Genomic DNA, 15,000 nt, shown 5'->3' with positions numbered 1-15,000 from the left:
TAGAGGGAGGGGCTTTGAGGGAGGGGTTTTGGAAGTAGGGGCTTTTTGGAGACTGGTTCTGCTTTATATCGGCAAGGCAGAAGAAGGACCCGCCTTTGTTTCATAAGTTGTTAATAACAGGTGTGACCCTGTCCCAGCTACGCAGGGCACCCAGCGCTGCTGTGAGCCCTCTCTCAGCTTTAAAGGGCTTGTTCCCGAGGATGAGGAGAGAGTCGTCTGGCCGCTCTTCCTCGTGGTGTTTATGAGACAGCTGGTTCACAAAGGGAGTGTGAAGCTTAACGTAGCGCTTGGAGCAGGCTAAGCATTCGGAGCTTCTGCGCCGATCTCTCATCCGCGAAACCCAAGGAAGAATTCTTCAGGATCTGGTGTCACAGGTAATGGGCCCAGCCAGGCAGCGTTTGGTATCCAGGCTCCAGGAATCGGCCCTTGGCCCAATGACCTGACTCAGCGCACCAGTGAGCGCTGTCCGCGCAAATTCCCACCCCTCTCATCCCTGCATGTAGTCCACACCCGACGCCTGATACATGCCATTGGTAGTGCTGGACTGAGCTGGATCAGGATCTCAGACCGTAGTGTGACTGTGTGTCTCAGACCGTAGTGTGACTGTCTCAGACCGTAGTGTGACTGTCTCAGACCGTAGTGTGACTGTGTCTCAGACCGTAGTGTGGCTGTGTGTCTCAGACCGTAGTGTGACTGTCTCAGACCGTAGTGTGGCTGTGTTTCTCAGACCATAGTGTGGCTGTCTTAGACCGTAGTGTGACTGTGTGTCTCAGACCGTAGTGTGACTGTGTGTCTCAGACCGTAGTGTGGCTGTGTGTCTCAGACCGTAGTGTGACTGTCTCAGACCGTAGTGTGGCTGTGTGTCTCAGACCGTAGTGTGACTGTCTTAGACCGTAGTGTGGCTGTGTGTCTCAGACCATAGTGTGGCTGTGTGTCTCAGACCGTAGTGTGGCTGTTTCTCAGACCGTAGTGTGGCTGTGTGTCTCAGACCGTAGTGTGGCTGTGTGTCTCAGACCGTAGTTTGGCTGTGTTTCTCAGACCGTAGTGTGGCTGTCTTAGACCGTAGTGTGACTGTGTGTCTCAGACCGTAGTGTGACTGTGTGTCTCAGATCGTAGTGTGACTGTGTGTCTCAGATCGTAGTGTGACTGTCTCAGACCGTAGTGTGACTGTCTCAGACCGTAGTGTGACTGTGTGTCTCAGACCGTAGTGTGGCTGTGTGTCTCAGACCGTAGTGTGACTGTCTCAGACCGTAGTGTGGCTGTGTGTCTCACACCGTAGTGTGACTGTCTTAGACCATAGTGTGGCTGTGTGTCTCAGACCATAGTGTGGCTGTGTGTCTCAGACCGTAGTGTGGCTGTTTCTCAGACCGTAGTGTGGCTGTGTGTCTCAGACCGTAGTGTGGCTGTGTGTCTCAGACCGTAGTGTGGCTGTGTGTCTCAGACCGTAGTGTGGCTGTGTGTCTCAGACCGTAGTGTGGCTGTGTGTCTCAGACCGTAGTGTGGCTGTGTTTCTCAGACCGTAGTGTGGCTGTGTGTCTCAGACCGTAGTGTGGCTGTGTGTCTCAGACCATAGTGTGGCTGTGTGTCTCAGACCGTAGTGTTTCTCAGACCGGCTGTGTTTCTCAGACCATAGTGTGACTGTGTGTCTCAGACCGTAGTGTGGCTGTGTGTCTCAGACCGTAGTGTGGCTGTGTGTCTCAGACCGTAGTGTGGCTGTGTTTCTCAGACTGTAGTGGGAGGACGTAGTGTGAGGACATCCAGCAGTCTGCTGTCCCCATTTTTAAACCACTCCTGCATTTCTATGCGATGCCACCCAATCCAGCCGTCCTTCGCTGATCCGTTGCTATGGCAACCCTCTCTGCTGTGCTCCCCCCACTTCTCCCCATATCTCCCTCCCTCAAAAACCTCTGCTTAAACTGTTGCTATAGAAACAGATGTATTTAAAACTATATATATATATATATATATATATATATATATATATATATATATATATATATATATATATATATATATATATATATATATATATATATAAAAATTAAATATGGAAGAGTGGGGGGAAAAAATAAGCAAAAATTGATAATTACCACTATCACCCTACTAAACACCACGCAACTGCCACCACCCTACTAAACACCACCCAACGACCACCACCCTACTAAACACCACCCAACCACTATTACGCCATTACACACCACCCAACCAACACCACCCCAGTAAACACCACCCAACCAACACCGCCACCACCACCCTACTAAACACCACCTAGCCACCATTAGCCCACGTACACTACACACTGCGTGGTGAAGGGACTGAGAGATTAGAGAAACCACTGAGACAAATGAATCATTTCATTAGACTGCATGCAGATGACAAAGCAAAAGATATCACTGTAGACCTGTAGATGTCCCCCTTCCTGTGTGTGTGTGTGTGTGCGTGCGTGTGTGTGTGTGTGTGTGTGTGTGTGTGTGTGCGTGAATGCATGTATGTTTGTCTGCATGAATGTGTATTTCTGTGTGTGTGTGTGTGTGTGCGCGTGAATGCATGTATGTTTGTGTGCATGAATGTGTATTTCTGTGTGTGTGTGTGTGTGTGTGTCTTTGCAGGGATGGTGAACACCTGTGTTCTACTTACCTGTTGGTGCATGTGAGCGATGACTGTTGTCACGGGACTGCTGCACTTTTACAGATCTGACCAGCCGCAGGCTATGCACACAACACACCGGCCTGCACCGCTTGGCACGCCAGAGAGAACGTCAGTGCACAGGTCCACACCAGTCGCTAACGGCAACAGAAGAAGTGACCTCGTCCTCACTAGCTTTGCCAGTTTTCAGATTCTGACTGTCCTGCCAACAGTGTTACAAGCACTGCCTGTGTTAGCTATGTTAGCTAACGTTAGCACCGCCTGCACGGGCTTCAGGACCGCCAGTCACAGTGCCTCCTGTCCTCTCCAGACAAGACTCTGTTTCAGTGCTGCTGGTCCTCACCTCTGAGCAGAAACTGGCTTCATCCTGGTAAACACATGGACCCAGACAGGAGCTCTACCTGTTGATGACTGTGATCACCACGTCACTCTGGAACTTGCTCAGCCGCCCTCTTACATTCAGCCAACAGAGCGAAAGATCTCTAGCTAACCACACCGTCAGCGTGAAAACCAATCACTCACAAACAAGCCGGTTTGGTTCAGTCCTTTAATTAATGACTTGGACATTCTTTTCATCTGTGAAACCTGGCAGCAACCAAACAACTGAACACCACCCAACCACCACCACCACTGAACTTCAAGGGACTGAACTTCTCCTTCTGGGTACAAATGCCTCTCTAAACCTAGGGAACACTTCAAGGATTAGTCTGTTTCTAGTGTCAGTTTTCTAGACATTAGGTTTGAATTTCTAGCTACTAGGTTTCTTAGCACTTCTGTAGTTATTGATCTACAGACCACCTAAGTCACAGTGTAGTGAACTTGCTTCAGCATTTCCCATCTGTCCTAAAGTCCTGCCGCTTGCAGAGCTAAATGTTCATATGAGTTCTCCACACTGCTCTGGGATGGCAGAACTTCTGGACTGTTGTGATTTTCCCTCTCACACGCACAAACACTTTCATGACGATGTCTGCACTACTGGCGCAACATCACTCATCCTTCAGGTTTTATGTCGGTGGTGTCTAATCACAAGATCATCGAATTTAGGTTTGATGCTCCAGTGCCAAAACAATGCATGAAAACTCTCATATCGGACTTCATCATCTGTTTCTTCCTGCTGTAACATTTAGTTTCCAGCTTTAAGAGACATTTCTCACTTTGAATGTGTTTGCTCCCCTGATATCCAGTGCCCTTCCCTCCACACATACAGCCCCCCCCCCGAGCTCAGAGACACCAACGCCACCAGCAGACATCTGGAACACGTAGACAAAACAACCAGCCTCACAGTTCACATCTTACATTTATAGCATTTATCTGATACTTTTATAGCATTTTTATAGCATTTATCTGATCTGATATCCAAAGTGACTTACAATTCTGATTGAACTCAACTTGAGTAAATGAGGGTTAAGGGTTTTGTTCAGGGGCCCAACAGTGGAAATCCAGCAGTGGTGGAACTTCAACTGGTAACCTTCTGATTACTAGTCCAGTATCTGAACCACTGAGACACCACACATACACACAAACACACACCCACACCCTACACACATCCATCTCACAATGCACAACCTTCTGATTACTAGTCCAGTACCTGAACCACTGAGACACCATACACACACCACACCACACACATGTAACACACACCACACACCCTACACCATACACACACCACATCACACATACACACACCACACCAAACACACCCCCTACACCATACACACCCTACACACATCCACCTTACCATGCACAACCTTCTGATTACTAGTCCAGGACCTGAACCACTGAGACACCATACACACACCACACCACACACATGTAACACACACCACACCCAACACACACCCTACACCATACACACCCTACACACATCCACCTCACCATGCACAACCATTCCTGATGTAAACAAACCCAACACACATTTCAAAACAGTCAGCAAACTTGTTCATCCCCATCTTCATCTTCATCCTCATCTTCATCCTCATCTCCATCTTCATCTCCATCCCCATCTCAATCCTCATCTTCATCCCCATCTTCATCCTCATCTTCATCCCCCATCTTCATCTCCATCTTCATCCCCCATCTTCATCTCCATCTTCATCCTCATCTTCATCCTCACCTCCATCTTCATCCTCATCTTCATCTCCATCTTCATCCTCATCTCCATCTTCATCTCCATCTTCATCCTCATCTTCTTCCCCATCAGACGCCTTTGAAGGTTTTCTTCAGTTCTTTCTATGTGCCCAGAGCCTCCATCTCCCTCCGCTGTTTAGCCTCCGTCAGCCTGCACTGACACTGCAGCTGTTTCCTTCCTCGGATGTACTCTCACTCATCCTGGATATACAGGAATCCATCAGCTTCCTCTGTACATCCGGCCCCTTAATCACGTCTTAAAGCTCATCTTCCTGTCCTGTACTCCTGTCTTCAGAACGCAGAACGCAGCTCTCTAGTCTCCGCTGAAGGTCAAAGCCTGCGCAGATCAGCTAGCCCCGGTATTCACCGACATCTTCAATCTCTCCCTGACGCTCGGTATCATCCCGTCCAGCTTCAAGTGGTCCACCATCGTCCACGTCCCGAAGAAACCTCGACCCTCCGACCTCAATGACTACCGCCCTGTCGCCCTCACTTCAGTCGTGATGAAGTGCTTTGAAAAGCTAGTCAGAGACTTCATCACATCTTCACTGCCAGCCTCCATGGACACACTGCAATTTGCATACCGCCACAACCGCTCCACTGACGATGCTCCACACTACACTGACTCAACTGGACGAAGGGAGGGGAAATTATGTTAAAATGCTATTTGTCGACTACAGTTCAGCATTTAACATTATCATTCCCTCCCTACTCACTACTAAGTTGGGAGATCTAGGACTGCATACATCCCTGTGCGACTGGATCTCCAACTTCCTAACAGACAGACCACAATCAGTACGGGTGGGCAACTGCGCCTCATCCACCCTCACCCTCAGCACTGGAGCTCCTCAGGGTTGTGTCCTAAGCCCCCTGCTCTACTCACTGTACACCTACGACTGCACAGCCACTTCCAGCTCTAACATCATTGTCAAGTTTGCTGACGACACCGTTGTCGTGGGTCTGATCTCGGACAACGACGAGAGGGCCTACCTGGAGGAGATTAAACACCTGGAAAACTGGTGCCAGGAAAATAATCTCCTCCTAAACGTCAGTAAGACAAAGGAGCTGATCGTGGATTGCAGCAAGAAGCAGGAGCGGCACTACCAACCTGTGAGGATCAGTGGAACCACGGTGGAGAGAGTAGATAGTTTCAGGTACCTTGGTGTTCACATCTCGCAGGACCTGTCCTGGTCCCACCATACCAGCTCCCTGGCAAAGAAGGCTCGTCAGCGTCTTTACCACCTCAGACGCCTAAGGGACTTCAGACTGCCCTCCAAGGTACTGCGGAACTTCTACACCTGCACTATCGAGAGCATCCTCACGGGGAACATCACAGTCTGGTTTGGGAATAGCACCAAGCAGGACAGACAAGCACTCCAAAGGGTAGTGCGTTCAGCAGAGCGCATCACTCACTCGGAACTTCCTGACCTGCAGACCACCTACTACAAGCGGTGCCAAACCAAGGCCAGGAAAACTGTGAAGGACCCCACCCATCCCAACAATAGACTCTTCTCTCTGTTGAGGTCAGGGAGGCGCTTCCGCTCCCTGAAGGCCAAGACAGAGAGGCTGAAGAGGAGCTTCTTCCCACAGGCCATTCGGGCCCTGAATCAGGGAAACTGATAAACTGTGGGGACCACCACCACCACCACGTAACATGACTGTATATCTGTACATCTGTATACATAGATTTAGATTTATACTCAATTAACCTGTTACAACAACTGTAGATATGGTATTATACAAAAATGGATCTGTACATTCTGTAGATTGTGCATATATATACTCAACCATATACATTGTACATTGTGTATATAATCATAATATACATATATTGTACATACATTGTTAATATATTTTGTACATACATAGAATATATATATTTATCTGCATATATATATATTTCTCTATGCACCCCTGGTTCTCTTCCTCAGTTTGGACAGAGCACTCTCCACCATTTCACTGCGTGTTATACTGTGTATGACTATGTATGTGACGAATAAACCGAACTTGAAGGTCTGCACACTTTGAAAACTGCCACTGTTCCTCCAAGTTCCTCCAATTCTTCAAAACCCACCCTTGATACCACTGACCTTGGCAATTCCAACCCGTCTCTAATCTGCCCCTCTTTGCTGAGGTATTAGAAAAGATAGTAACTTCACAACGACAGGCGCACATGCATCACAGTACAGAATGGCTCTTTACGGGACGCTCATGATCTCCACCCTGCACATACTGCTCTCATTAACATTCTACTCATTTTAAACCGTCCTGCTACATTCGAGAACAGTAACATTTTACTATTGTGTCTCGGCTCTTACTTGGGTGTCCACGTCACTGCCGCAGCACTTCAGTTCTGTTGGTAAATTAAAACCTCACACTATTGCAGTTTATCACGGTGTGCCTCAAGGTCCTGCTGTAGGTCCCCTTTTATTTCTATCTATACGCTACCCCTTGGATCTATAACCTGTAATGTTGGTCTTCTACATAAGTGATTCAAAGATCTATGTCACTACTCAAGTACCGCCCTTTTCCTACCCACAAACCTACTAAAACCTTTACAGAACTTTAAACCTACACATTATCACATTTTCTGCAGTTGAACGCTGACACAGCAGAGGTCATGCTGATAGGGTGTAAGACTTTTCTGGCTGAGACTGTGACCCCTGACCTAGATACGTTCACAGGAACTCCCTCCACTACTGCTCGTGTTTGTCTGTCACCCCACACTTTCTGTTCAGTCACAGATTTGTCTTCTACCACCATCGTATCGCTCAATGCTGTGTTTATCTCAGCGTTCATGATACTGAGAGACTGGTTCATGTTTTCATTACTTTGTGACTTCAATATTAAACTCACTCATGTATGACCAGTCTCCTCTCCGAAGCCTCACTGGCTTCCAGTTACAACACGTATGCAGTTCAGAATTCTCATCACATCCAAACCACGTTATGGACCTGCTCCTCTCTACCTTGGAGAGCTACTGGTTTCCTCATCTCCAGCTCACGCAGATTCAGACCTCCTTTGTCATGCCTCGTCACTGTATGACTGGCAGGTGTAGTGTTTCCTGTTTTATATCACAACTCAAAACTCAGTTGTTCACTCTGTGGTTTTCTACTTAGTGTTGGTTTTATTGTTTTTTACTGGTTTGGTTTTTTGACAGTATTTTTTTCTGACAGTTTTTCCTAATATTGCTAATCACGTTTCTTTTTCTGTAAAGCATCTTTGAGTCCTTGAAAGGGGTTCAACAAATAAAACTAATAATAATAATAATAATAATTCACAATTCAGGAATCTATATTATCATCCTATGAAGAGATCCACACAGATCAACAAAGCATTACATACACATACCCACACATGCACATATACACATTACATACATATAGACATTACACACACAAACACACACACACACAAACACACACACACACAAAAAACAAAAAAACAAAAAAACAAACACACATATTGCATAAAGAGTAAAGAGTAAACACACATGCACACTCTATTCATGACTCAGATCGAATCCTTCAAAGAGTGTGTGTATCCAGCCCGACTGTCTGGTGGTTGTGACCTCTGTTGACCCCTACACATACCTGACTGCTTTGGGTTTTTGCTTGAGGTTGAAAACTTGAACTTTAGACGTGTGTTTTAAATTTGGGGTGTGTTATATTTTTTATGTTCTAATTCCCTCCTCTCACTCACTCTCTCTCTCTCTCTCTCTCTCTCTCCCTCTCTCTCTCTCTCTCTCTCTCTCCCTCTCTATCTCTCTCTATCTCTCCCTCTCTCTCTCTCCCTCTCTCTCTCTCTCTCTCTCCCTCTCTCTCTCCCTCTCTCTCTCTCTCCCTCCCTCTCTCTCTCTCTCTCTCTCTCTCTCTCTCTCTCTCTCTCCCTCTCTCTCTCTCTCTCCCTCTCTCTTTCTCTCTCTCTCTCTCTCTCTCTCTCTCTCTCTCTCTCTCTCTCTCTCTCTCTCAGTGAACTCAGTGTAGAGTCATTATCTCCTGAGGTGAGCTGTTCTCTAGCCGCGTTCCTGAACATCACAGCTCATCCAGTAAACATGGCAGCTTTACCAGTGTCACTTTTTCTCTTTCACATCTCACCTCACCGCTTCACTCCAGACAACTTTCTACACCAGACAGCTGTAACACAGATTTCTCTCACCAGCTCAGCAGGGACATTCCATTCCACCCAGTGTGAAAGTTGTCTAAAATCCCAGTAAGGCTTTAACACCCGGTGTCTGGGAGCCATTTACACCAGTTACGCCTGGTTACCATAGTGCAGCTATGCCTTTACAGGCTCCTAAAACACAAGCTTCTCCCATACATAATCTAGATTCTCTCATACATAATCTAGATTCTCTCATACATAATCTAGATTCTCCCATACAAAATCTAGATTCTTCCATACATAACCTAGATTCTCTCATACATAATCTAGATTCTCTCATACATAATCTAGATTCTCCCATACAAAATCTAGATTCTTCCATACATAACCTAGATTCTCTCATACATAATCTAGATTCTCTCATACATAATCTAGATTCTCCCATACAAAATCTAGATTCTTCCATACATAATCTAGATTCTCTCATACATAATCTAGATTCTCTCATACATAATCTAGATTCTCCCATACAAAATCTAGATTCTTCCATACATAACCTAGATTCTCTCATACATAATCTAGATTCTCTCATACATAATCTAGATTCTCCCATACATAATCTAGATTCTCCCATACAAAATCTAGATTCTTCCATACATAACCTAGATTCTCTCATACATAATCTAGATTCTCCCATACAAAATCTAGATTCTCTGGCTAACTCCAATTCCAATTCAGATTCCAAACATGGGCACTTTTATACACACACACATACACACATGCTTATACACAGTCACACACACACACACACACACACACAATACATACATACATATATATCCATATACACACTCACACATTGTTTTGCATCGGACTAGTGCTGAAGTCAAACCCCACACAAATAAACTATGCACTCCTGTTGCAGTCTTGCACATTATCCTACTTGCTGCTAGATTACTGTACTAAACCAGCACTGTACTCTGAACTGTTCTGGCTGCTATTGCTGACTGATATGTTCAGGGTAGCATGTCACTGACTCCTATGCACAACTCACTTTACATATGCCCAGTACTGTGTACTGCACTAAATAATTGCAATGTCTACTCATTTTGTATTTGTCCTGTTCTGTATTTATTATTGTTTACTTAATGTTTATTTAATGACATTTTTGCACTATATTGGACTGTTTGCACTTGTGTAGCATGTTGTCTGTTGCACTGTTGTTTTGTGTTGCACCATGGTCCTGGAGGAACATTGTCTCGTTTTTGTTGTGTACTTGTATATATCTGAAATGACAATAAAACCTCTTTGAACTTGAACTTCTCTCATGCAATCTAGATTCTCTCATGCATAATCTAGATTCTCTCACACGCAATCTAGATTCTCCCACACATAATCTATATTCTCTTACACGCAATCTAGATTCTCTCATACATAATCTAGATTCTCCCACACGCAATCTAGATTCTCTCATACATAATCTAGATTCTCTCACACGCAATCTAGATTCTCCCACACATAATCTATATTCTCTTACACGCAATCTAGATTCTCTCATACATAATCTAGATTCTCCCACACGCAATCTAGATTCTCTCATACATAATCTAGATTCTCCCACACGCAATCTAGATTCTCTCATAATCTATATTCTGTCATACATAATATAGAGTCTCTCATACGTAATCTAGATTCTCTCATACATAATCTAGATTTATTCTTACTTTCTATCATAGAGTCCCATTTTTTATGTAAACATAGTCCTCACACACACAAGCACGCACGCACAAGTGCACACACACACACACACACACACACACACACACACACACAAAGGTTATTACTGGCTATTCTGCAGGTCCTCAAACTCCAAACCCTGTTAAAATATCAGTGTGTTATCACGGTAACTGGTAAATGCACTGGGCATAAGGTACTACACAACCTGCATGTTGAACCATTCCAGTTCATGGCCACGGACATGTTCCAGTTGGTATATTTGGACCCGTTTGAGCTGGTGGGCGGAGCTAAAACAACAGTGCTTACGTTGCAGGCCACAGAGGAAGAGATGAAAGAATAACAGCGCACTAATGAAAAGAAAGCAATGTTTTCCCACCCTCCTCTCCTCCCTCTGCCCATCACGCCATCTCTGCCTCAGACACACTTGTTCAGCAGCCGTCTGCTGTTCCTCTCTGTCTGCTCATCCCTCCATCCTGGTGTGTCTCATTTCCTCACGCTCCTCTCACTCCCAGTCCGTCATTACACAAACTATTTGACTCCTTCCATGGCACAGAATTCCCCTCCTTTCAACTACTCTCTCTCTCTCTCTCTCTCTCTCTCTCTCCATCCCTCCTACGCCATCTGTCTCACATTCTCTCACTTTTTTACTATACAGACAGTTCTACAGAGAACAGTCAGTTAGCCAAACGCTGAGACGAATCCCCAGAAAACACTGAATATACACACCAGTCAGATTAGACGTGGTCAGAACAGATGTGGGTCGGATTAGATGTGGGTCAGATTAGACATGGTCAGAACAGACGTGGGTCATATTAGACGTGGTCAGAACAGACGTGGGTCAGATTAGACATGGGTCATATTAGACGTGGTCAGAACAGATGTGGGTCACATTAGATGTGGGTCATATTAGACGTGGTCAGAACAGACGTGGGTCATATTAGACGTGGTCAGAACAGACGTGGGTCATATTAGACGTGGTCAGAACAGACGTGGGTCAGATTAGACATGGGTCATATTAGACATGGTCAGAACAGACGTGGGTCATATTAGACGTGGGTCATATTAGACGTGGTCAGAACAGATGTGGGTCACATTAGACGTGGGTCATATTAGACGTGGTCAGAACAGACGTGGGTCATATTAGACGTGGTCAGAACAGACGTGGGTCAGATTAGACGTGGGTCATATTAGACGTGGTCAGAACAGACATGGGTCAGATTAGACGTGGGTCATATTAGACGTGGTCAGAACAGATGTGGGTCAGATTAGATGTGGGTCAGAACAGACGTGGTCAGATCAGACGTGGGTCATATTAGACGTGGTCAGAATAGACGTGGGTCATATTAGACGTGGGTCAGATTAGACATGGTCAGAACAGACGTGGGTCAGATTAGATGTAGGTCAGAACAGACGTGGTCAGAACAGACGTGGGTCAGATTAGACGTGGGTCATATTAGACGTGGTCAGAACAGACGTGGGTCAGATTAGACGTGGTCAGAACAGATGTGGTCAGAACAGACGTGGTCAGAACAGACGTGGGTAATATTAGATGTGTGTCATATTAGACGTGGTCAGAACAGACGTGGGTCAGATTAGACATGGTCAGAACAGACGTGGGTCAGATTAGACGTGGTCAGAACAGACGTGGGTCAGAACAGACGTGGTCAGAACAGACGTGGGTCAGATTAGACATGGGTCATATTAGACGTGGTCAGAACAGACGTGGGTCAGATTAGACATGCTCAGAACAGACGTGGGTCAGATTAGATGTGGGTCAGAACAGACGTGGTCAGATCAGACGAGGGTCATATTAGACGTGGTCAGAACAGACGTGGGTCAGATTAGACATGGTCAGAACAGACGTGGGTCAGATTAGATGTGGGTCAGAACAGACGTGGTCAGATCAGACGTGGGTCATATTAGACGTGGTCAGAACAGACGTGGGTCAGATTAGACATGGGTCAGATTAGACATGGTCAGAACAGATGTGGGTCAGATTAAACGTGGGTCATATTAGACGCGGTCAGAACACACGTGGTCAGAACAGATGTGGGTCAGATTAGACGTGGGTCAGATTAGACGTGGTCAGAACAGACGTGGGTCAGATTAGACGTGGTCAGAACAGACATGGGTCAGATTAGATGTGGTCAGAACAGACGTGGGTCAGATGACGTGGGTCAGAACAGACGTGGGTCAGATTACACGTTGGTCTATCTGACTCCTAATCTCTTCACCTCACCTCCTTGTCCTTTGTGGGAGGTGCCGGTAGAACCTGCTCTATAAACAAGCTTGAACCTAATCTATTTTTACTCTATTTTTACTCTGTCTTTTACTCTGTCTTCAGCCTTCTCAGGACCTCCTCAAACTCTCCAATTTACTGAGGCACAAATGTGGGTCATGGAATATCACACCTTCTGTGTGCTCCAGCAATCTCTAGTGATGTTCTTGGAAGAGATATTCCATGCAAGATCAACACAATGTGTGTTGTAATGTGTGTATGTGTGCGGATCAGGATCTTAGCAAACGCCTGGTGCACTGTTACCCACAGATGACACAAAGACACTGCTCGAGGGAGGAACGGTCGTAGTAAACAGGTGCAGTCGTGTCACACATGTTCACAGAGGTGCGCTCGCTCACCGGAACATTTCATTAAGGCGCGTGAAATAAAGAACCAGCAGACGTCCTCCGCCCAACAAGTGCTCCTTTGTTACGGCCCCGGCTTCCTGTCCGCCGCTACACGCTCCGTTTGGCGAGGCGAACGGCATTCCGACACTCGCAAACAAAGGCGGACCTCATGCACGGGGCTGATATTCGTGCGTTATCTGACGCGCCGTCATCTTACTCACACCGTAGGGGGGAAACCGTGTTTGCGCACTGACGGCGTACAATAGCGTCCCGCGCTCCTCCAGCTGCAAGGTGTGCAACACGAGACGTGACGACTGCACGCGAACGCAGAGGCGCGAGAGCTCGTAGGCAGCTGCGACTGCCGCCCCTGCTACGTGTTCACTCGTAAAATCACTGTCACGAGTCCGCGCTCGAGGTGGCGTGATCCTCGGCCACCACGCGCGAAGCACAATCGTGCGCGGGACCCAGTGAGTCGGCACGAGACTCTTTTACCCCCGGAGTCACGGGGGCTTCGCGCGCTGGTGTGGCTGGAGACGAGCGCGCACAAACGCGCCCAGTGCTTCATCCTCTGTGTATTAACGGAGGAAGACATTAGGAATGCGGATCTAAAACAGACTCTCATTAACGGATTACACTTTGAATTCAGAATAGAATTAAAGGTCATAATATGCCAGGGCACAAGTTCTCTCTGTCACACACACACACACACACACACACACACACACACACACACACACACACACACACACTATGTCTGAGCTAAATAATAGCCTGAATGATAGTTGGATGGCTACAGCCTGAAAAAGATCGTAACATAATTTAATCCAGGAGTGTTAATGACAAACAAACAGAAAAAGGACAGAAATAAGCGTTATTTTGGACGCCAGCAAACATGTTATGTATGACGTGAAAAGGGGATCTCACGTGGGTCTCTTACCTTTGTTCACGTTAATACCGATGGCCAAAGTTAATATCCAAACCCAAGCCATGGTTGAGTGGCGTGCGTGCAAATCCGTGCAGTCGCACGCGTCCGTTCCACCGCTGGTGGAGAAAGCATCAATGAATCAGTTCATCGGGTCAGACGCGGCTCTCCGGGACCGTAACGTTGGATCCTCCAGCTCGTCACACTGCTGCTCGTGCCAGATGTTCCATTCTGCCGCGTCTCGTTCTACACATTGTACGTGTCGCGTGCAGTCTCCTATGCTTCGGTCGCTCGCGTGCTCGCGGTTTCGTTCCTTTCCTTCATTAACGAGACAATTCCTCAGAGCATATTCTCTCTCTCTCTCTCTCTCTCTCTCTCTCTCTCTCTCTCTCTCCCTCTCTCTTTCACTGTCTCTCTCTCTGTCTCTTTCTCTCACGCAGTTTTCCATTATTCCGAAAGGTAACAGCGCCGTCAACTCGCTAGTGGCGGCGCGCGGTACTGCATGCCGTCCTTTGGTGCCTCTCAATGTCAGAGCAGGAATATGAGCGATAAATATGCTTAACGTTTACTGGAAACGACGTGCCTATGTGTGAAGGACGGTGCTGCCTAGAGTAGCTATTGTATCTACAGCCAGCGTTGATATTAAGAAACTGGAGAACGAACTGAGTTTATCTGGAATTTAGAATAACCTGCAAAATCAGCACAAAGACGCAGTTTCCTAATGATACCTTTTTCTCAGGAAAAGAGAGAAAGATTATCATCATCATCATCAACAACAACAACAACAACAAAAATTAGGTTAACCCAAATATGCATGTTTATTTGAAGTTAACAACTGA

General features: G+C 46.4%; 1 protein-coding gene across 2 annotated transcripts in view; it reads right to left on the bottom strand.

The window, feature by feature from the left end:
- Positions 1-14,529, bottom strand: part of kirrel1b (kirre like nephrin family adhesion molecule 1b) — a 58,080-nt gene extending 43,551 nt beyond the window's left edge. For both annotated transcript variants that reach the window (XM_035528433.1, XM_035528434.1), the window contains exon 1: positions 14,177-14,529. In XM_035528433.1, coding sequence (XP_035384326.1) covers positions 14,177-14,228 — 52 coding nt within the window. In that variant the 5' untranslated portion in view covers positions 14,229-14,529. The remainder of the gene's footprint in view (positions 1-14,176) is intronic.
- Between the last annotated feature and the right edge of the window lie 471 nt (positions 14,530-15,000).

This window comes from Electrophorus electricus, chromosome 7 (assembly GCF_013358815.1).
Source record: "Electrophorus electricus isolate fEleEle1 chromosome 7, fEleEle1.pri, whole genome shotgun sequence".
Classification (NCBI taxonomy): Eukaryota; Metazoa; Chordata; class Actinopteri; order Gymnotiformes; family Gymnotidae; genus Electrophorus; species Electrophorus electricus.
This window is presented reverse-complemented; position numbering and strand designations above follow the sequence as displayed.